Source organism: Phyllosticta capitalensis (assembly GCF_038381095.1).
Source record: "Phyllosticta capitalensis strain CBS 128856 chromosome Unknown BKA78scaffold_7, whole genome shotgun sequence".
In the NCBI taxonomy this organism is placed as follows: Eukaryota; Fungi; Ascomycota; class Dothideomycetes; order Botryosphaeriales; family Phyllostictaceae; genus Phyllosticta; species Phyllosticta capitalensis.
Window position 1 is genome coordinate 178,431 of NW_027117445.1, and position 22,545 is coordinate 200,975.

Consider the following 22,545-nt stretch of genomic DNA (forward strand, 5'->3'; position numbering starts at 1 on the left):
CATCGAATCATTCGGTCACCAACTAGGCCGGAGACGAGCGTATCCATTGCAAAGGAGCACACACGACAACCAGCTGAAAACACAGGAGCCGGGCAAAAGTAGCGGGCAGCGCCTTGCAAAAAGACCGCCAACCTCAAGACCAGACGGTGGCCAAACTGAGGTGAAGACCAGGCGGCGACTAGGCAGAGGGCAAAAGAGGGCTCGCTGCGCTTTAAACGAGCAAAACTTCACCCGCGGCGCGTAGTCCGCAGGATATATCAAAATCCCGAAGGATTTATAGGGTACAGTATCATTGAGTCATTGGTACACTGGCGCGGTCCGGACTCGAACTCTTGCCCGATTTTTTTTTTTTTTTTTTTTTTGGTAAACCGCGCCTGACCCCTTCCCACTACGCCAGCGGGCTTGGGTTATCCCAGCTTAAGGCCGGGTGGGGAAGGGGTCGTTGCGGAGGAAGTGGCGTTTGTGGATTATATCCATGACGTTCCGGTTGGTAGCCGATGGCAGGCTGGCCAACTCCCAAGAAGCCAGCCAACTGCCTGCCTGCCCGAGCCGCACTGCGGTTGAACTGCTCCCTCTAAGGCTTCAATCTCATCGCCTTGAGACGACAACGACGAGTCTTCGTCAACACCGGCCGAGAGCGCAAGGACATCGCCGAGCGCCAACACGACGAACAACCTTCTTGATCATGGCCAATCTCTCCGACACCTCAACGCACAACCCCATCGCGAGAACTAGTGGCTTGCCAGCCAGTCCTCAGCAATTGCAAATATATGAGCTCAACGCGGCAGCAATTTCAGAATCTTTTTCTCAAATAACGGTAAACAGCAACCTCGGAGTATTCCGCCGCAAGCAATCCATCGTCCATCGACACCTCATCATTGGACGCCATCAAAGTGGTCGACGGAAACAATCGCCAGTCCCAAGGCTTCTGGACAGCTAAAGTAAAGCTCGGCGAGCTGGTCAGCATTCTCTTTCGTCACCCGCTATGCTACCAAACACTCGTACAGCCTCTTGAGTATCCTCCACAACGCCTTGATGTCGCACTCGGCAGTATCAAACGCCCCGACGTCCTCTCCGAAGAACATGCGCCCAAAGACTGCCGGCAGCGTATCGTCTGCGATTCCAGCCATCTCTTGCACCAATGAAACGATGGAGATGGGGTTGAATACCCCTCTATTCAGATCATCGAAACTCCAGCGACCTGCTGTAATGTCGTCGTCTTCGCGCAAAATTTTCCATGTTGCTGTCATGTCGATTTCGGCACTCCATGAGACAAGCTTGAGGGTCCGTGACGAGAACCCTCTTTGTCTCATCTGCTGCTCGATCATGCTTGGAAGAAGGCCATTCGTTCTTCCACTGCCGTAACGGTCCTGGCTGACGAAGCGCTCACGGAACGCTTCAAACCCTGGGCATCCCTGTGCGCGGTGTTGGTAGAGCCTTTGCCAAACTTTTTCGGCTGACGCGTTGTGGTAGTCGATGTTGGTGGATATGAGGAGCTCGCCGGTCTTAAGGTCGAGAAAGGCGATTTGCCAGGCAAAGTGTTCGACGTCTGTAAGCTGCTCATCGACTTTGTGGTACTTGGCGTCGACAAGCCATGCGTTCTTTTCATTCGACTCCATGCATTCAATCAACCACTCGGCGGCTTTCTGCGCGTCTGTCGTGCGGAGAGTGTCGTTAATGCGCCAGGTGACGATCCTCGGATCGCCTCGGTTTCGCGGCGCTCCGGCTTCACTCGCATTGTGATATGAGTTCCGCAGAGGCGCCACGCCCTGGCGCGCTTGTTCGCTGGACATTGCCCGTTGGATCTTCCTGACCATGTTGCGGCGAGCCTCGCGATCGACTTCTCGGAATGTTGGCCATCGAATCCACAGAGCGTCTCTGATGCTTTCATGGACGGCGGGAATTTGTAGGCCATTGAGCTTTTCTAGCCCTTGGCGCCAGAGTCTGGTACACCTCGTCAGCCGAATTCCATGATGAGGTATCCCCGTCGCTTGACGTACGGTAGGGGCATTTCGTCCGCACAAACGAGCTGAGTATGGTGGTGTCTCGAGCTTGCGCACTCTGTAAGGTAGCAACCGAGCGATGAGAGTTGCAGTGCGGGAAAGGTATCGAAGTGGCAGAGAGTTGTTGGACGCCAGCAAAACCGCCAGAAGAAGCTCACCAGGTCATGGAGGATGCGAAGTCGGTGATGGCGCCGTGGAATCGGCAGGCCGCTGGCTACTGCCAACGTCTACCACGCCCAGGCTGTCAGTCACCCAACCGCACCTGCCAAACACCCACTGCACCCGGCGTACCTACTCCAGCCTGCCTTTGAGTGTGAGCCCGCCGCTCTGCTTTTTCTTCCCACCCGTCCACCCTCATCCTTCCTCATTCATCCTGTCAGCCACTTCACCATCAGCACTCGGCTCGTTGCCTGGCTGTCCCTTCTCTACGGTGGGCAACTACGGCAATGGCCGCCTCCGTTCAGGCCCCGCTCTATGCTGCAGCGAACATTCTGTCCTTGGAAACCGCCTGCCTGCTCTGCACGATGAGTCAAGCTACCCGTCTTCTCCCTCTCTCCACTCTCCTTCCGCAAACCACCCTCCTCCATTACGTGTTGCGTGTGTTTGGAGGCCATTGACTACCCGCATGGGGAGGTTGGCTCCAGGCGGAGCTTGAAATGAGGGGGAATGGAAGGGGTGTTTCCGGCCGCTCGTCTGGTCTTTAGGCATGTGTTGACGTACCCGAGTGCTCCTTCCCGGGATGGGTAAGTAGGGAGCTCGGTAGAATTATTGGTCAGCCACCTTCTAGAAACTAAAGCGTTTGTGTGTGCTGATTTTGGGTCGAGGATTTTGGTTCTGGTGTCTGAACTGCTCTCCTGTCGTGGACGTAATCGAAGCGAGGTGCACAAAAAGATCGGAATGAAAATGATCACGGATCACGAACAACGGTTCGGGTAGAAAGGGATTGAGGTGGATTTCAGGTGCTATCTACCGCGTCTGGAATTGGAAAAGGGGCAGGGGCTTGGTGGTTAAAGCCGAAACAAAAGCAGTAAAGGAAAATTGGATGCAAAGTGACTTTTTGAAGACCGCATAGGTGTTTATGAGTTCTCTCTTGAGCTCATTGACTTTGGTCCCCATGGTCTTCTGGCGGGTGATACGAACGCCCTTTTCTTCCGGCGACTCAGATGGCGGAGTCTGCGCCTCGCGGATGAACTCACACCTAAAGTTCCCCAAGAAAGCGATGTTATCACGAAAGGACACGATTCCAAGTATGAACTTTAGAAGGAAAGGCCAACTCTGGATGCTTGTCTTCCTCTTGGGAAGAAACCATATCTTATTCTGTAGCGCCGTCTTCTCTTGCACGCAGTGCTTCTTATGCAGCGTGTAATTCAGTGAGTCCGGGGGAAAGGCCTTCCGGAATACGGTTATGACGAAAATGGTGAATCATGACTATCATTGTGTAAGTCTTTCGGGAACCGGATGTGTGCGCGTGGAAAAATCTTACGTGCTGTGTCCCGCCTTTTTGAAGTGTGGGCAGGCGCGTTGTGGCCCGTGGCCTCAGTGAAACCCCATCCAGCCTCAATTGCTGGAAAGAACTTCGCCACAGATCCGCAAATATCCATATCATCTCGCAAGGATTGGGGAAGTTGCGGGATGGGGTGGGTCTTACGGGGTGTGACGATTTCATCAGAGCTCGGGAAGCGCATACTTGACATCAGTCAGTTTCACTTCTTATGGAATTGGAATACTGCACGTGATCCTTACCCGATCAAGTCATGATTTGACGTTATCGCGAAGATGGTGATCAATCAGGAATTTTTGGTGTGCCGATCAAGCGGTGGGCCAAGTTCTTCTGGTGCAGACTTGGTGCTTGGGTTAACGACATCTTAGAGAAGACGGTTGATTTCCTCATTGGACACGTAATCTTCAGACGCTCCGCCGAACTCTGGAATATTGGACTTGAGGTCGCTGAGGAGGGCCTGGATCTTTAAGAACTCGTCTGCAACCTCTTTCGTAACAAATTTGATGCCTGACTTTGTAACCACAGGGACCGTCTCGTCCGCGGCGTCGGCCTCTGCGGTTTGAGACGACATGGTGTGGTGGAGTTGTAAGGACCAAGTAATTTCGAACGGTGGTGTGCAGCAACGCGGATAGCTGAAGGCCGTGGCCAGAGATCAGGTATGAGGGTTCGCCAAAGCGGTAAAGCGGCCAAGTGAGAGTTGGTTCTCCTGAGGCCCAACTCAATTCTGACGATGATTTAAGCTGCGAGCTGCTGAAGTGGCGGGGAGGGCAGATGCGTAGAGTCGAGGCTGAAGAGATCTGGCGGAGGCGGCGGCCGAGAGAGGAAGATGGGAGCCGTAGGCGCTGATGGTGTGATGTCCTGAGAAAAAGAGCAGATGAGGCAGCCAGAATAGTGGAGAGGAGAGAATCGTGATAGTGGTTTGGAGGAGAGAAATGGGAGAAGCAATGATGGTTGAGTGCAAAGGGTGGCAGTAGTTGAGTGGGGACGGTTGGGAAGAAAGAGATGTGATCTTGAAGTGAAATCCACCGTGGCCAACGAGCATGTTGTCTCGAAGTAGAGGGCACGACCATACCACCTTCCCAGGCTGAACGACCCAAGACATTCGAAGTTGGTAGCACAACAATTGCCTCTTTTCGCCCGAAAGTGCAACTTCAAACGTCTAGGCGTTATGGGCACTTTCGGCAGGGGACGTTGGGCGGATTGTCTGTCCGTCTGCCTTCTCGGCTCGCTGGCCCTAGCCAACTAACGATTTGGCAGGCTTGCTCCCACCAATTCAACCACTCGGCGGCCATCAACTCGGCAGGACGCGGAGACTCTAGACGGCCAAGTTTTGGCGATTGCAACATTGACCGCACCCATCATCAAAAGCAGGATTTGGTTGGCAATTTGGTTGACGACCGGTTGGCGACGAGTTGGCGACGAGTTGGCAACCGGACGGCAGACATCTACACATTTCGGCTGTATAAATGTCGCACATGCCAGCCAAAAAAGGGATTTGGGCTCATAGACGTTTGAAGTTGCAACCCGCTTACCTGATTGGGCGATTGGTGGTGACTAGAAGTCGCGGTTAATGGGCGAGAGGCGGGCTCGCTCGCTCCTACCAAAAGAGGATGATTCGGCAGGCAGACTTGCTCCTACCACCAAACGACTCGGCAGAGTCACTCCCGCCATCGAATGATCCAAAGGCTTGCTCTAGCAATCTGCTAAATCGGCAGGGCATTCATGCTTCAGTCGTCCGAAGTTGTTAAGTGGTTTGATTCCAGAACATTGCCTCGGCCTGGGGATCCAACGTCAGCCATCAAGTGATGCATTTGGCTGACGTTTTGATTTGGCAGACACTTACAAATTCTGAGCCAAAATTCGGCTGTATAACTCTCGCACAGAGCGGCCGAAAGTACGGCCCATTTCCATAGACGTTTGAAGTTGCAAACGCCCTTCCCGATGAGGCAATCGGTGGTGGTGACTGGAAGTTGCGAAGCGGGCTCGTTCTTGCCTGACAGCCTGAATTCTGCGGCGCCAAATTGAGTGCCTCTTTGGTAATTTGCCAGCAGGCCATTCTCAATTTGGAGTTTGGCTCGGCAGGCAGGCCCCCACCAACAACGCTCTCGACTCTCCAGCCCGAGCCCCTCGAGTGTTTTGAGGTTGATGGCCCGTTGGCCACTTTGAGGACCAGTCAGCAGGACGGTCGTCAGCTGAGCTCTCCTTTCCATTCAGCAGACTCAATTCAGCCAATCCCTTCCGTTTGGCGGGCAGATTTCTGCCAAACAACCTGGTAGCGATCTTTGGTGAGTGGAAGTCGCGAACTCGCGATCCATAGGCTGCGAACTCCTGCCAAAGGACGATTTGGCAGGCTTGCTGCCGCCATCAGATGGCATGGCGGCCCGAAAACCCTGAGCAAATTCAATGACCTCACCATGGTTGGTACGCCTGTAGACAAGTCTAACATCCAAAGGCACGCGTACCATGAAGTGATTCTTGCTAAAGGCTCGTTCATCAGCCGGGCTTTCTGTTCGTGACGATTCGGCGGCTCGAAATCCTCCAAGAGTTTGAAGGGGACTTCATCTGGTAGATTCGCTTCAGTCAACATACAACTGGGCGGGCTGGCTCCTGCCACACAACGACCCGACTCAGCCGCAACATTCTTTCGGCGGGTGCTCATTCGGCACGACAAGCAGTCCTCTAGACGTTTTAAGTTGCGTCCCGAGGCGCTAGACCTAGGGGAGGATGTGGCAGCTCCGAGTGTAGGATGGGGGTAAGTAAGCAGGTGCACCTTCCCTCCACAGGTCGCATCCATTCAACGACAGCACACAACAATCGCTCAAGTAGAAAGCAATCGAAACACTTCAACACGACGCAACACTATGCAACGCTTGCTTGCTTATATTCACAACGCTAACAGAGACTTAGGAGACCAGTACATTGACACATGCAACTACAAAAAATGTACAGGCGAAAAATAATACGACGACCAACACGCAAGAAAAGGGGGGTGGTTTGTGAGATTGGACGATCAAAAGAAGATATCAACATGCAAAAAAGGAGAAAAAACTAGTAGTATGCCATCAACAATGCCGTTGGCAGCAGCCCATCAGCCAAGTGGTAGGAGAAAGAGTTGGTATTGACGCGTGTTCCCCCACTCCGCCTCAAGCTACGTCCGCTTACGAAGAAAAGTTGTTGGAAACCTTGTGGGTGCTCGACGAGCTGACGGTGACGGCCTCAGCCGTGACCTTGAGGCCGGTCGACGAGGTGATGCGGACGTCGACGGTAGCCTGGCCGAAGCCGCTCTCGTACTCGAAGTAGTTGTAGGTGGAGCGGGTCGTGTTGGTCCAGGTCTTGCCGCCGTCGGTCGAGACCTCGAGAGACTCGACGGGCAGGTTGCTGTTCTGGACCTGCATGGCGAACCAGTACTCGGAGGCGCCGTCCTTGTTGAGCAGGGTGATGCCGTCGGTGATGCCGCACGAGACGTACTCCCAGTCGACGTCGATGCGGCCGGCCGAGAGCGAGTCGAGCTCCGTGAAGGCGTCCTGGAACAGGTCCAGGTGGTGGGTTCCGCAGCCGGGGCACTGGTCGACAACCATGGCGACAATCGAGTTCTGGTTGGGGCCGGTGACCTTGATGCAAGAACCGCAGTGGGCAGCGTCGGCCCAGTCAGAGTCGGTCAGAGCCGTGCCGAAGATGGACGAGGGAAGAGTGTAGCCGGAGAACGAGCAGGTGCCCTGGGACAGGTCCGTGCCGTAGGTGTAGTAGGTGGCCTCACCCGTGACGGCCTCGCTGAGGGTTGTGACGGCAGACGAAACGGCGGATCCGGCAGTGTCGGTCAGGCCGGAAACGAGGTCAGAAGAGCCGGAAGCAGCAGGGCTCGAGGCGGCGGCGGCAGGGGTAGAAGCCTGAGCGACAGGGGTAGAAACCGCCGCAGGGGTAGAAACCGCCGCAGGGGTAGAGACCGCCTCAGGGGTAGAAACGACACCAGCGGCCGCGTCAGAAACGACGGGGGTAGCAGCGGGCGACGAGGGGACAGCGGCAGGGGTAGAAACACCGGCAACAGGGGTGGAAACACCGCCACCAACGGCCTGAGAAACGGCGGCGGGCGAGACAGCCGGAGCGGGCGAGCTGGAGAGGCCAGCGACAGCCGCGTCAACCGATGGCGAAGCAACGGGCGTGGAAACGGCGGCAACGGGCGAAGTCACATCTGCGGCAGCAACACCAGCGGGGCTCGAAGTCGAAGTCACCGTAACCGTTACCGGCTCAGGGTCGACAGTCTTGGTGCTGGTGGTAGTGCAGTCGCAAGTGCTCGAGGCGCCAGCAACGGAAGATTCGGTGGCCGTCACGGGGCAGATGGTGGTGCTGTGGGGAACAGTAACCGTGACCACACCTCCCGTGGCGTCAGTGGAGGTCGACGTGTGGTACAGAGTCGAGGTCGTCCACTGGGTGATACCCTCGGTCAAAGTCGAAGTGTTGGGGTTGGGGGTCTCCGTAGCCGTAACGGGGCAAATGGTCGTGCTGTGGGGGACCGTAACGGTAACAACACCTCCGGTGGCGTCCGTAGAGGTGGAAGTGTGGTACAGAGTCGAAGTGCTCCACTGAGTGACGGGGGTGACGACGGGGGTCACAATTACGGACGATTCAGTCGTGGCAGCAGGGCTCTGGGGAACCGAGCTCTCAGGAACGGGAGCCGAGCTCTGGGGAGCCGAAGACTCAGGGGAAGGAACTGGGGTTCCGGAACCCGCCTCAGGGGTAGAGCTCGTCGCGGGGGTAGGCGCCGGCGACTCAGGGGTAGGAACCGGGGTCTCCGAGCCCGCAGCAGGAGTCGAGGCCGTCTCAGGGCAGATCTATTTCAAATTAGATGGATTTCCAAAAATCAGTTCAATATCAACATACCGTCGTGGTCTCGGGGACGGTGACCAGAGTGGTGCCACCGTTCGAGTCAACCTGGGACGAAGTCTTGTAGATCGTCGAAGTGAAAGACGAGGTCGAGCTGATGGTGGGAAGAGGAGTCGAGCTCGAGGGCACAACACTGTCCACGCTCACGGCCGAAGACGACGGGGGAGGAGCAACGCTCGAGGAAGCGGGGGCGCTGCTCTCAGGGGCCGGAGCTGGAGACGAGGGAACCGGCGAGGGAGTGTAGACCGAAGACGACGACGGAGCCGGCGAGGGGGTGTATGCCGGGGGAGACGCCGGGGGAGATGGCACGGCCGAGGGGGTGTACTGCGGAGTGTAGGCGGGCGACGCAGGGGGCGCGCTGCCGCCAGCAACCGAGCTGCTGGAGGCCACGGGCTGGGGGCTCGAGGCGACAGGCAGAGGGGTGCTGGCCTGAACCGGAATGGGCGAAGAACGCGCGGACATGGTGACATATTCGGTGGTCCAAATCGTCTGGCGGTCGCTGCAGATTTCCTGGGAGGCAGCGAAGCCGGCACCGGCAACGATGGCACCGCCAACGGCGGCAGAGTTGATGAAACGCATTTTCTTTGTAAAAGAGTGACAGCAGCCCGACTATGGGTCGACAGAAAGAATGGACCTCTGAAAAATCAGAGAAGCAAAGGGCTGCAAAGCGAAGGGTTGCCGAGAGGGTGGGAAGCAGATGGAGAGAGAGAGAGGGACGCTGAGCTTTGTAGGTGTTGGCCAAGTTGAAACGGACCATGATTAGGGAGGATCGCCGCAGCTGCCGAGATTTGTCCCTGTCTCGTCTGGTTGCCTGCTTTGCGTTAGCCCCGGGTTGTGCGTCCATCAGTGCGCAGGCTGTACAAACACGAGAGGACGAGCAGAATAAAGCCATGTTGATGACGGTGACGATGAGGAGAAGCGCATGCCCGAGACGAGAGCAAAGGGCGGATGCCGGGCAGAGTTTCAACCGAAAGAGCAGCGCTGCTGTCGTGCATGCTGCTGTGTGTTTGCTGTGTCTTGGCGTGGTGTTGACGTTTGACGGGCCGCGCTGATTGGTCAATGGCGTCAGGCAGTCAGGCATTCGGCAGCTGACGTGCCTGACTAACCCGTTTGGGCGCTGTCACTCCAGATTTCTCTCCAGGCCCAGCTTCCGGACTTCCACTTCATCTCCTTCGTCTCTCACCTTTTTTCTTTATCACCATCATCTCAGTCGCCTTCAAACGCTGCATCTTTCCGCGCCCCCCTCCTCCCCTCCGCGTTTGTGGCTGCCCCTTCTTTCACCGCTCCACGGCTATGGCACAGCACACCCGGGCCGTGCTGCGCCGAGTGCCGTTCTTCATTTCCGCATCGTGTGGGGTGAAAGCGTGGGACTCCGGTTGCGCTGTTGGCGAATCTCAATTCCCTCTCCCTCGCTTCATTCGTCGCTGTCCCTCGTGGAATACACTCCTCGTGTCGCCTACCACCATGCGCGCCACGTCTCAGCCTTGCACTACAACACCGCTCACAATTCCGCAGCCAAGCCCGCACGACATGACCAGAGACATTTGATCGCACCCGCCTCCTTTTCCTCCTCGCGCCTCGTCCCAAGCCATTTCTCCAGCTCAAACCGGCCAACGGCGACGCGGCCCGACGCGCATATTAGCCCCTTCAAGGCTTCACCACCCGCCTCCATCAGTGGCCCCGTGGTCCAAGCCAGAGCAGCTCGGACGCAAATCAAAAATGGACCAACACTGCCACCAGTCGATCATAACTAGAGCTTCCGTCCAACTTCGGCCACTTCCATGGTCACTGCAACATGACAGAATAATCAAGGCTCGTGTGATATAATCAGCTCATCACGTCACTGACTGCTCCCAAGGCGCCGCCTCAAGAAATCACCACTCCCTTCACCGGACATTGTGCTCTCTCAATCGAATTAGGATGCTCATGGTAACGCTCTATAGTTCCTTGTACAATGCCGTCGAGTGGAATACATTTACATTGCCAGCCGTCTCAATCAGCCAATCCTTCCTTCAACTATGCGACAGAGCTCAATCCCAACTTCTTCACACCTGCCTGAATGGCCTTGAGGTGGCGCCTGTCAAGCGAGTCCTCCGAAAGCGACCATGCCATGACGCCCTTGATTCCCAGACCCTGGACAATCTTGTTGAACTTGGCCTCAATGTGCACAGGCTCGTCCCAAGTCCAAAACAAGTTGGACTGAGCGTCGTAGTAATAGTGGCCTCCGGCTTGGTTGTCCACCATGGGGTTCGCAATGGCCTTTGACCACGACGAAACAGCGCTTGCACCGCCACAAGTGCCATATCCAGGAATACAAGCAAGACCGCAGTACGCGTCGGTCGTTCCGCAGTAGCCACCAGAGCTGCAGCAGTTTGGTGCAGCGCAACTCTTCTGAACCGTCGCTCCGCAGGTGCCGTCATAGCTCGTAGGGAGTCCGCCGGGGCCTGGCTGAGAAGCGGGCTCAAACGTCAACGCACCAGACTTGCCGTTGTCTGATCCATCGGCATTCTCAAGGGGTACCGTCTTGCAGTTCGGTCCGAGAGGAGTGGTGGCGCAGCCGGAAGTCGGATCAGTTGTAAAGTACTTGGCGTAAAAGGCGAAACCCATGGTTGCCTTTTCCTTGGGGAGACCCATGTCGAGGTACTTCTTAACGGCGTTGTAGGAACCAACGACATCGGTGTGGTGCTTGGTGTAGTTGTCGCGGCGATTCATGAGGTCGTACGACATGATGTTGAACGAGTCGACAATCGCAGCAAGCTTGGGCACCGTCGTGGGTGTGTAGGCAATCATGTCGCGCTCCAGACCAGGAACGGCAATCGACAGGAACTTGTCCTTGCCAATGGCGTTGCGGACTGCCTGCACGAATCCCGGGAATGCGTCAATCTCCCACACCTTTTGCGAGTTGGGAACTTTCTTGTAGTCAATGCCGTTACCACCAGGGTACTCAAAGTCGAGGTCTTTACGCGGTCAGTTGAGATTCCCGAGCTCGATGGAGAAGACTTACCAAGTCCATCCAAACCGTACTTGTCAATGACCACCTTGCAGTTTTGAGCAAAGGTCTGCACGTTGGCGGCCTGCAGAGCCGTGGAGAAGTCGGTGTCTCCCCATCCTCCGATCGCCGCCATCACCTTGACTCCGGCCGGGAAACGAGCCCTGAAGGTGCTGACAGGCTCGAACAGCTTGAACTCTCCGCCGCCCTGGGTCAAAAAGTCCTTGACCGGCAAAAAGGCCATGATCGCATGGTCAATGCCAGCGTTGAGGGTCGGGTTGCCCAGGTCGGCAGTGTGGTACTGGTCAGCGTACATCATGAACCATGCCGACGCAGTGCTGGGCAGCATTGCTGCCGCAGCCATGAGGCCGTATCGCAGTATGGCAACCATGGTGTTGTAGGTAGGTGTCGACACTCTCGGTCGAGGAATGGTGCGAGGTCTTCTCAACAAAAAAAGGAAGCAAGGAATGGATTTGCTCAAGGAGGGACACGCAGCAGCTAAATTGTCGCCTCTTCCGCACCGAGTGGATGAAAGCAACCCTTTATCCTCCACCAGGCGCGCGCTCAGCTTTAATAGCAATATCGGCCATCTGTCTCAGTGACCTGGAATGGGCTTGGCCCCTTTGGCGTGTCGAGTCATTCACGTCATCCCGGTTCTGGTGTCATGGCCGCGTAGGACGCAACCATGACCAATGGCACCCTACTTGGAAACCCCAGACGACTATAGGCTGGGACCATGAACCCGGCCATACCAAGACGCAGCAAAACCTTATATTCGCCGTATTCATCTCTGCGCGGTCCGCCCTGAACTCCACAGCCCACTCCAGGCCGCCTAGGCGCTTGCAAGCGACGACGAACCGCGCGGTTGTACTCATCGGGCCTGCTTTGGTTGGCGCAAAGCCAGCTATTTTCGAAGCGTTCCTGGAAGTCAAAATACGCAGAGGGAGTTGATGGAGCGACTACCGAGCCCTGGTCATCCCTGGCAACGCCGTCCACGCTGTTTCATTCGCGACGACGGCCTCCTTCAAGCACTCCTATTCCAGCTTCCTATTTGCGCACAAAAGAAACGCCTCCCTCCTCCGCTTTCATCCGGGCAAAGTACCATTTTGCCACAGAATGCGTTACTGTCCTATCATGCTAGTAGGCGGGATTTGACGTATGCGCAAGCCGTGTCGTGCATAAGCGTGGGGATAAGGTTGGCCCGAAACTGAAACACAAGGCTTCACCTCTGGCCCAAATTGCGCCACACCTTTAAGAGACGACTACTAAACAAGAGCCGTCGCTCGCTCATGACGGAGTGGCATGGCGGTCATGAGCAACAAATGTCTTTGCCATCGGCATGCCTCGGCAGACAACCGTCGTTGATGCAACTCATGCAGGGTGGTCGACTGGCGGTGGCGGCCCGGCACGTTGCAGCGCACTTGACACTGGTCTGCCGAGTCCCAACTAGGCAGGGTTTGTCCAAACTGGTAGGTGTGCGACAAGAGGTCGACGAGTGGGCGAGGCCGCATCGCTGCGCAGAGCCTATCTCGCGACTGACGCATGACGATGTCCCCGAATAGGTAGGTCGCGAGCTTTGGTTGGCTGTCGTCCATCTTTCGCTAATCTCGCAACAGACGGAAACGGGTTTCATCATGACCGCTGCTACTTAAGCTTCGGCGCGCGCGTGCTGGCGCAACATGACAGCCGACAGCCTCTGCCTGCCATCCAACCGCCTCCGACGTTTGAATCATCTCGACATCTGACGATTGATACCGTGGACGGCATAGCATGATAGCATGACATAGCCGGCTGGCGCACGAGGTAGGTTGGTCATGGAATTTCGATAATGCGACTTTGCGAAGAGCTACTATTGAATTCCTCTCTTTCCTATCCTTTCTTGATTTTCTATTCGCCCAATGATATATCCGGATACAGCAGCAACAAAAATGCATAGACCTATCACTCCACCGCAACCAAGTTTTCGCCGGCAACGCCGTAAGAGCTAGGAAATGTTTGGAATGATCACGCCGGCCAAGATGCTTGAGGTGAGAAGACAAGAAAGACAAGCAGAGGAAAAAGCAATTACACTTCGGCAAACACATGACCTCGACACCACACCTCAACAACGCTCTACCTTCACGTGGCTAGCGCCCTTCCGCTCGCCCGTTACCTCACGCGGTCGTTGATAGGGCGAGCTCGGATATCGCGCTTGGCCGACGTTCCGCTCGGGAGCGCGCTGGTGCAATCGACGAAGCCCGCAACGGTCTCTGCCGGGATGCCGAGGACGCTGAGCCGCGCCGCGGCGTCGGCAAAGGCAGCCGCCCACTTGCCCTGCGCGCCCACAAACGTCTGGAAAACGGCTCCCACCGACGTATTCTTCTGTGACAGGTTGATGTCCGAGTCGAAGCGGTAGACATCAGCCGGCGGGTTGTACGTCTCGCTGTAGTACTTGACGTCGAGCTGTCCGGGCGTCGAGTCTTGCGCGCCTCCAGTGGGAATCTGGCTCTGCGCAAACGCCCTGCTGGCGCTGTGTGCTCCGATCAATGCGGCAAGGTCCGCCGCGCTGAAGCCCTTGGCCGTGAACAGCGCCAGCAGCGCGTCGTGCGAGGCGTTGGGTCCAAAGCCTGGCGGCAGCAGGCCTTCTTGCGGTGCAGCGTCCGAGTCCTCGCGCCCAACGCGCACCTTGATAACCGGACCGCCGGGGCACGTCACGGTTGCGTGTGCGGCGGCGAACTGGATCAGATCGGCAGCGCTCACTTGGTCCTGGTACTTGGGGTAGAATCCCGACAACCAGTTGTAGTAGTCGCGCAGGCCGTTATTGTCGCGGCGGTTGATCTCGTCCGGGTTCAGCAGCAGCGAGCCATCTGCGCCACCGGAGGCGGGAGCCGTGAAGGCGATGTTGTTGGACGTTGCGGCTGCGTCGTGGAAGCCGAAGCGGATGGCGCCGCGCGCGAGGTCGTTGCATTGACCGTCCGAGAGGAAGTTGTCGGTGAGCTCGCTGGAGATGGTTGTCCAGATGGCGGGGCAGCCGTAGTCCCCGGATGATGAGCCGCTGCTATCTGAGGAAGAGGAAGAGCTGGTGTCTTGACGGCGCGAGAGAGAAGAGCTGGATGATTTGGGGAAGGAGAAGGAGAAGGCAGTGCTGCCATAGGTTGTTGCGAGCAGCAGCGCAGCGTGGAGAGACGTTGTATGCATGGCTCAGAAAATTTCCCGAAAGAGAAGAGAAGACAGGATAAGGTGAGTAAGCAAGAAGCAAAAGTTTTTCCTTGCGGCTTCTAGAAGTCTTGGGACTGCACCGGTTGGGATGATGAGATGATTCGAAACAGCAAACAGCATCCAGGGCATCTCACGACATCTTATACAAATTGTCCGGCAGGCAGCGCCCTCGGTGTTTGGCGTCGTCGGTCGTCTCGCAACATGATGGCCATGCTCACATTACCACTGCGGATCTTTTTTTGGCAGCGTCATCCTGAATATTTCCGCAGCAGGCTCTTTGCTTGTTCCTTGAGATGTCAGATGTGTGGCGCACGCATTCTTCTCGTCAGCACATCCACCCCACCGCCTGTTGGCCCAACGCGACCAAGTCTAATCATCCTTCCTCGCTCCGCTCCGTCGGCCGACCTCCCACCTCCTACCACCATTACCTACCTTGCACATTTTGCAGCTTTGCTTGCCGACATACAGCAGGTACGAGCCGCATATTACCGGAATGGTTCGTTGAACACATCATATATGGGGGTTTGAGCAGCGGAGCTCGGTTGGAGCCTTTGCGCGAGCTGCACTGCTCTGCTTCAAGGCACGTAGTTTGTCGTGTCCTGCTGGTCGCCGACAAAGTCGCAGTCGCATTTGCATTTCCGAAATTGCATTGCGCTGCGGGTCGGGGGCAACAACGTGCGTTGTCCAGCTTGAGCTCTCGACTGGATGGAGCTCCAGAGCTCCAGAAGCGGCGTGATGGATTGGTGCTACTACGCCCGCCACCCAGCCAGCAGGCAAACAACCTGGAGAAAATGGTGTGAGCAGTGAGTGAGCAGTGAGCAACACACACCAGGGCAGCAGCACCACCGTACGTGAGCAGTGCAGCGGGAGCTGCGGCGCTGTGCGATCTTGCTTCTTGCTTCTACCCTTTACGGAAATCGCCAAGATGGTGCAGCAGATGGAAGCAATAGAATCGGCATTTTCGAATACAGCTTTCTCGTATCTTGCTACCCAGCTCGGTCGACTCGACTCGAGCGAGCAACGACTCGGATTCCCGTTTACCGAACGATCTGCAAATCTCTGCTCCTAGCTGCAGCCACCGTCTGCAGGTAGGCATCTGACGAGAAGAGAGGCAGAAGCGGACGGATAGGAACAAGCCGAAATCGACGGGCGTGCTCTTGCGTGGTAGGTCCGTGAGCCATTGCAATGCCAGTCGAGTGGAAAAGAGGCCATTACCAAGCATATTGTCTGCAAGGCTGACTGGGAACCAAGCGAATTGGGAAATGGGACGAGCTGGCGGGCTAGCTAGCTAGCTAGCGAGCTGGTGCAGCATCTCACCGGCAGACGGGCAAGCAGGCTGGCTGGCTGGCATGGATAATGCCATTGTGCTCACTTCATCTCTTGTTCTCTCGGGTCGTCCAGCCAGAAGCACGAGCACGAAGCACGAGCACCGCCCGCCTCCAGACATCTTGTCCGACCAACCTACCTGACCTCTTGCCCAGCTGGGCTAACTGCAACAAGGAAGCTGGATGCAGTGACAGTGAGCAAAAACACCAAGAATGGAAAAAATCTGACTGTTGGCCAAGGCGGGCGGAGAGTTGCACCAAGCACAGCGCGCTGGCTGTTGGTTAGCTGGGCCAGTCTCGTGTTGTCTAGCCCTACTGTCCAGCCAAGCCCTCCCCGTCGTTGCTCCACAACCTCTTCCTCGCGACGACGTTCCTCCCTCCCCTCGGACAAGAAGACACCGCCAAGAACGCCGCGAACCCGCGCACGATCACGCCTCTCCTCCGCCAGCCAGGCAGGCAGCTGTAGGGCAAAGAGCAACTTACCGGCGCGTTGGTGCAGCGCGAGCGTGCGTTGGACGGAGCGTGGCGTCGTGCATGTGTAGTGGTTGTCTGGGTGGTTGTGGAGGTGGTGGTGGTGGTGGCGCCCCCGCCGCCACGCCACGCCTCCGGATCTCCGCTCCCAAGCCCGACGCGGCGCACCTCACGATGCACGACACGGATGACAACGCATCGCATGGCAGGGCAAAACATGGCGGATGTGTGGGTGAAGGGGTGGAACCGATGCACAGTAACGACTTGCCTGCTGGACCGCCTGACTGACTGATTGACTAGGTAGGTACTGGTAGGTACTGTAGAGCAAAACCTATCCGTCCACTCGGGGCGTTTCCGCACACAAAGCGACGACGCGGATTGGCTGGCTGGTTGAGCCCGCGCGCTGCACACACCGAACACCGAGTGCATGGGATGGGGCTTGCTATGAGATGGGCTCGTCCGCCTTGGTTTGGCTGTGAAGCGTGTGCTCGATGACAGACAGGACAAACCCAGGACAACGCAGCTCACGATGCCTACCTACCCACAACCTCACACCGCCGGCGAATTCCATCTCGCGATGGGAAACAAGCGGTACATACCGAGGCCTCTCTTGCTCACTTTCGCGTAGGCCAAACTCTGACCCAAGAGATTCGAAATAGATCTGTCAAAGGCATAGGATTGCCGTAGCGTAGTGTAGTGCGCAGGGAGACGGCACTTGTCCCTGTTCCTCCTTCTCCGCTTCGCCACACTTCCTTCATCCTCCTTCCATCCGCAGCTCCAAAAAAAATTCGGAAATTGCTCTTTTGCTCTCGTGCTAGCTGGACAGGGAGGATGCGCTGCAGACGAATGCTGCCGACGTCTGCAGCTCAACAGCAGCTCCTCATCAGCTCAGGACCTCGCACTCGCGCTCGCAATCTCTCCTGCCGAGTATGCGCTGCAAGTCTGCCATCGGTGCCGTGCCAGCGAGCACTTGCTCGATCAGGCGGACGGCGTAAGCCAGACGAAAGAATGTGGATTTCGGGACAAGGGGTAGGGGGCCTATCTACCTCGTGCAGCCGCAGATGGATGCAGCCCTACGACACAACAGCAATCGGCAGCAGCAGCGGTGGTGGTGCTGGTGGTTGTGAGACTGTTGCTGCAAGTTAGCTGCGGCTTACAGCATGCTATTGCATGCGACGCTACTGGTCGGGGGATTTTTTGCTTTTTCCGCTTTGGAGCTGAAAGCTGGATTGGAAGAGCGCAAAGACGAGGAGGAGGGCAAGCAAGAGTGAGAGGAAGGAGACGAAGACAAACAAAACAGACGGAAGGTGAAGGAGAGGAATACATGGGGCTGGTCTGATGCTTGGAAAACGGAGAGCATCAAGGAAATCCAGTCTGCTCGATTGTCTTGGGAGACAAGGTCAGATGCCCAAGCCGGCAATTCGAACATCATGGCATGCACGAACAACCTGGGGTCCAGTCATGGCACTGCAAGCCGTCCAGTCCTCCTCCCTTTCCGACCACCGGCACTTCTTGCGCATCTCATCTCGTCACATTGCCTTTTTCAGAAAAGCTGATCCCGGCCTTGCTGGCCCCAGAGCGTGGACTTGGTGAGGCAGGTGCCCAGCCTCGTGTCATCTCACCGCATCGACCAAGAAATTGGGATCGAGAGGAACCGGAAAGGCCAAGGCTACCCACAGCGCGGCGTGCGACTGTCGTTGACCGGAAGCGTCGAGTCGGGGTTTTCTCTGACCTGCTTGGGCGCATCGGCTTTTGCTTTTTCTTGTCGTGTTCTTGTTTTGTTCCTGTGCCAGCTGGCCTTCATGTCGGCAGTCGAGCGCTTGGCGATGGTTGTCGGTGCTGCTGCTTGTTCGCTTCTGCTGACTGACTCTACTGGCATGATAGCGCTCTTCACCACCTGCGTACATTACCTAACATCGCACAACCGATTGGATCCGACGACCGAACCGAACGAGCATGTCGCGGCGAAAACAACGAGGCCGGCCGAAAAACGGGAGAATGCAGACTTGGGAGCAAAGACGGAGACAAACGATGCACTGTGCTCGTTGAGGAGACGCCGGGCTGTCGGGAGTCGGCTGAGGACATGACTTTTGTCTATTGCGCTTCCCTTCGAGCTGGTCTATGAACAAAATCCATCTGACCTGCTTCCAGACAGCAACGAGCGAAATGCCCCCGTCTGATAGACACGCGGGCAGACGGACTTACGTACGACCTCGCACCCAACTCCTTCTCCGCGATCGTCGTCGGGAGGACGAAAGATCCGACGGAGAGAGTCAAGTTGTTGTCGCTCGCGCGAGCGGATCGTCGTATCCGCCTGTCCGCCTACTTGCATCACGCTGTGCTAACGCGCCGTGTTCGTGCTGGAGCCTGATGCCGTGCGCGAGCTCGCCTAGGTACGTAGGCGCGAGCGCAGTAGTACGGACACCTGAAAGTTGTTGATGAGGGCTGGGGGTGGTTTCCTTTTTCGTCACATGCGTTGTGTTGCTCTTTCGTCTTTCGCCTTGTCCCATCTTCTCCCCCTTTTCATCTTCCTCGAGAAATCCATCATCATCCTTTAACTCTTCTCAGCCTGCCTACCTACCTACCTACCTTTCCAGCGTCTTTGCGGTGGCGCCGCAGTGGGTCGACGCGAAGATGTCACCGTCACTTGCCTAATCCGTCCGCCTAACGCTTCTAGGCAGGTGCTCGGTCAGTGAGCGCGGGACCGACGCGGCGCGGCGCGGAGCGGAGCGGGAGTGGTCAACCACCCATCCGGCCCATCACGTCTTCATGCGGCAAAACGAACGAGGATGTCTTTACCCTCTTTGAGTTGCAACTGTGCGTAGCAAATCGCACGGTCCCGCCGTCCCGTTTTACTCGAGTAGGCGGCCAGGTCAGCGTCGCTCGCTCTCTCGCTGCCGCGCTGACGTCAGGTCGGTCGACTAGAGCGGCAGGTTGGGAAGTAGACAGGCAGCGGGAGCTCGTGTTTGCATTGCTTATAGGGCCCTTGCATTGTGCTGCCTGCCTGCGCTGAGGCGGAGGCGCCGATGGGCTACTATTGCTGATTCTGCGGTGCTGGCGGGTGCTGTCTCACTTGCTCACTCACTGACTCACTGGCCCACCCGCTCAGGGGTGGCTCCAGCGTGGGTTGGCCATGATCCTGACTTCTTTGGCGCCTGCTCTCGTGTCACGCCTGGCTGTCCTGCTTATTTCGCAGAGATGATGGTTGGTCCATGACGGTATGATGCGTGGCAACTTGTGTTGTAGCGTAGTATCCAACACCCAACATCAAAAGTAAGACAGGACGGCAGAGATGGACGTGACGACGTATTTCTCGACTGAAACCAATATCGGCCGATGTGATGGGCTGGAGATGTCGTTGCGGAGAGCCGCCGGTGATCGTGAAGAAAGAGTTGGACGATTGCACGGTTTGCACGGCACGGTCGACGAGGAGACGAGGGGTTGGTGGTGGTGAGTCGTTTTCTGCGGAGCGGGTGTGCATGTGCTCTACGACGTCGTTCTGGGATGAAACCAAAGTCGGCCGATGCGACGGAGGTGTTGTTGTGGAGAGCCGTCGGTTGTTGCAGAAAGATTGGTGGTTGGTGAGTCGTTTGTCTGGTGATCGTCAGCACTGTCTTTGTTGGTATGGTCGTTCGTTCCACGCTGACTGCTCACTCTCTAGTCTCTTAGTTTTCGGGGCTTTACTGGGGTCCTTCATCGTAAGTTCGAGATGATTCCAATACCGCCAGAAACACAGTAAAATCACGACAGTTGAGGATAGAAACCCAAGCGCATCCAAAAATGGGCTTTTGCTTCCGCAAAACGGGCCTAGAGTAGGGAAGATCTAGGATCCCGGGTTATAAGAGCAAGGAAGGCAAAGAGAGTTTCTGAATTCGACATCGTCGGCATATCCATTCAGCGCCAAATCATCTACGACAAACGGTGCAAGAAGCTGGGGCTGAGACAGGACGGAGGAGTCCAGGAGGTCGGCGGTGTTGGCTTATCCGCTCAACGCCAAAACGTGTGCAACGAACGGCGGGAGATGGTGGACTTGAGACAGGAACGAATAATGCCGTGTCTGCGTGACTGGGTGTGGAGCCGTTATGGTCTCACTTTGGCCTCATTCACGTCCGTCTCCACGTCCGCGTCTTTGGTCATCGTCAAAACAAAGCTAACGAAGCCAGAGTTGTCTCTTCCCTTGCGCCTGTGCATGTGGAAATTGAGAAGTGAGTCAGACCAACCGGAAGCCCGGCAGTTGCTTTAAGAGCATCGTCGGAGTCGTAATCGCCTGGTTCTACGCGTCAATTGCAAGTTGGGGAAGGTCAGTGTTGAATTTGACTCGAGAAGCCTGCCTGGAGACCATTGGAAAATGGAGGAGCTATTCTGGTGATGCACCGGTAGCTATTCTCGGAGATTCGACAGACCTTCGCTAAGCTGCGTCGGCAAACTTCTTACGATGACTTGGTGATAGGATTTTGCATGAGCTCTTTTGCGCACTGGTTTTGTCATCTTTTTGGTTTCTGACAAAGGCTGAAGGTGCGTTTACTTGATCTTGAAAGCGATCCAACTGCAAAATGGATGCGATGGAAGAGAAAGTCGTTGAGAAGCTGAAAGACCTGTCTAGATTAGGAACTTGCGGTGTCGATCTCTCGCAATCCAAGCTTCCCCTGGACACCGACTCCTCAACAAGCCCCGGTCTGAACATTTTGAGGGTCGGCTTGACTTGCACTTGGTCTTCTAACTTGCCGGTGGATACGTACCGGCTCTCGCATACTGGAGTTCTCGCGATCTCCTCAGTCTTCCCCCTGAACCCGGAGACCGCTTTTGGAACGTATTCGAATTCGCTGGTACGAATATTGCGAACAATGCCATGCAGTCCGAAATTGCAACAGTCTCTCAGAGTCATCGTAAGCTCTGTCGACTCGTCGTTGCGTCCCGAAACTGTCCGCTCGCTTCTCAGTTCCGAAGGCTGTCGCTCCGCAGCCAACTTCGGAAGTGGGCAAGGATTGACCGACACGGTGCAAAGGGTTGACTACTTTCACCAGGTAAGAAGAAGTGTAGAGGGCATGAATTAATGGGCGGTCGGGATTTTAGCCTAAGTCGAGAACGCTTACTGTGGGCATTTATGCTCTTACTAGGAAGCATCGACAAGGTAGAGCATGTTATTTATGCTCACGCTCGGCACATCATTGGGCCCTCAATGTCACATCCTCACGTTGCGGATGGCGAAGAACATTCAAGGCCGCAGAATCTGTGCTTGTGGATGCGTAGACACCTTACACACTCGAACCTTGAATTCTTGGGCCTCAACGGCTCGTCAAAGAGTGGGGATATCACTTTGGATTGTTGACTGAAGACTGATTGCTAAGAGTGGAGAAACCCGGCAGAAGGAAAGGTCAGCTATTCCTTGCGATCTTCTCATGATGTTATGGCTCTGTTAAGCACTCCACCAGCGATATCAAATTTTCGTCCTGTATACGCATCGTGAACGGATCGTTTAGAGCTGGTGCCACCTACGCACTTCAGACATTTTTCGCTCTGCCTTTGCGGTTTAGTGAGGGCGCTTCTGGACGAAAAGCCCTTCCCGTCGAGCAACAAAATGTGGATCTTCCACATGGGTTTCTTTTAGTGGCTTCAGCCAGTCTTCCGAGTGAAGTTACTTCGTAGTCGGCGAGGACGCCATCCGGAAAGCCATGTCCAAAAGCAGATAATTTGGGGATCCAACATCCGAACAAGGTTGATCGATGTTGGACGGACGCTGCGGGACAGCGCTCTTGTGACCCCAACGACGGCACGTCAACAAACCACAACTCAGGACTTGCAAAACGCCGTCCTGGACCACACCTAACGGCGCGCATTTGCCTCTTCTCCCATCGACTCAAAAACTTAAACACGGGCTCTGTGCTTTTCGCACTCGCATTGCACTTCTCATCAGCGGCGCATCATTGGTTCGTTCTAGAACGATGTCACTGTTGCTAAACTTAGTCTCGTGCCACTTCCTCTGAGGAATGCGTCGGTGCAGGCGGCAAGTCCTCCGCGCTAAGAGCCGAAAAGAGGAGAGGAATTCGAGCAAGCACTCGCCCAAGACGTACCGTACCGGTCCGAGGCCCTTCACTTCGCACATTTGCCTTGGCCATACCCCAGGAGTCGCCAGGCATCTAGATTCGCCCTATGCGATGGCTTCCAGAACACGAGCAG

At 56.1% G+C, this 22,545-nt stretch overlaps 6 protein-coding genes across 6 annotated transcripts; 1 reads left to right on the top strand and 5 right to left on the bottom strand.

Moving 5' to 3' along the window:
* Positions 1–983: 983 nt before the first annotated feature.
* On the bottom strand, positions 984–1,817 carry BKA78DRAFT_296867 (uncharacterized protein; the record flags this gene model as incomplete). Its single annotated transcript, XM_066886677.1, has 1 exon — positions 984–1,817. One exon carries the CDS (start codon positions 1,815–1,817, stop codon positions 984–986), a length of 834 nt encoding a protein of 277 aa, XP_066742318.1.
* Positions 1,818–6,373: 4,556 nt separating this feature from the next.
* BKA78DRAFT_284481 (uncharacterized protein) lies at positions 6,374–9,064 on the bottom strand. Its single transcript, XM_066885688.1, has 2 exons — positions 8,383–9,064; positions 6,374–8,333 (listed from the first exon to the last, which is right to left on the bottom strand). Exons 1-2 carry the CDS (start codon positions 8,962–8,964, stop codon positions 6,663–6,665), a joined length of 2,253 nt encoding a protein of 750 aa, XP_066742319.1. The 5' UTR covers positions 8,965–9,064; the 3' UTR covers positions 6,374–6,662.
* Positions 9,065–10,401: 1,337 nt separating this feature from the next.
* On the bottom strand, positions 10,402–11,690 carry BKA78DRAFT_332184 (putative glycosyl hydrolase, family 18; the record flags this gene model as incomplete). The annotated part of the gene is made up of 2 exons (XM_066889955.1): positions 10,402–11,342; positions 11,390–11,690. 2 exons carry the CDS (start codon positions 11,688–11,690, stop codon positions 10,402–10,404), a joined length of 1,242 nt encoding a protein of 413 aa, XP_066742320.1.
* Positions 11,691–13,522: 1,832 nt separating this feature from the next.
* Positions 13,523–14,551, bottom strand: BKA78DRAFT_332185 (heme peroxidase; the record flags this gene model as incomplete). The annotated part of the gene is made up of 2 exons (XM_066889956.1): positions 13,523–14,415; positions 14,446–14,551. The coding sequence occupies 2 exons, from the start codon at positions 14,549–14,551 to the stop codon at positions 13,523–13,525; spliced, it is 999 nt and encodes a 332-aa protein (XP_066742321.1).
* A 314-nt stretch (positions 14,552–14,865) lies between these two features.
* BKA78DRAFT_317988 (uncharacterized protein) lies at positions 14,866–15,372 on the top strand (the record flags this gene model as incomplete). The annotated part of the gene is made up of 1 exon (XM_066888745.1): positions 14,866–15,372. One exon carries the CDS (start codon positions 14,866–14,868, stop codon positions 15,370–15,372), a length of 507 nt encoding a protein of 168 aa, XP_066742322.1.
* A 742-nt stretch (positions 15,373–16,114) lies between these two features.
* BKA78DRAFT_159192 (uncharacterized protein) lies at positions 16,115–17,264 on the bottom strand. The gene has a single exon (XM_066883078.1). It carries the CDS (start codon positions 16,795–16,797, stop codon positions 16,210–16,212), a length of 588 nt encoding a protein of 195 aa, XP_066742323.1. The 5' UTR covers positions 16,798–17,264; the 3' UTR covers positions 16,115–16,209.
* Between the last annotated feature and the right edge of the window lie 5,281 nt (positions 17,265–22,545).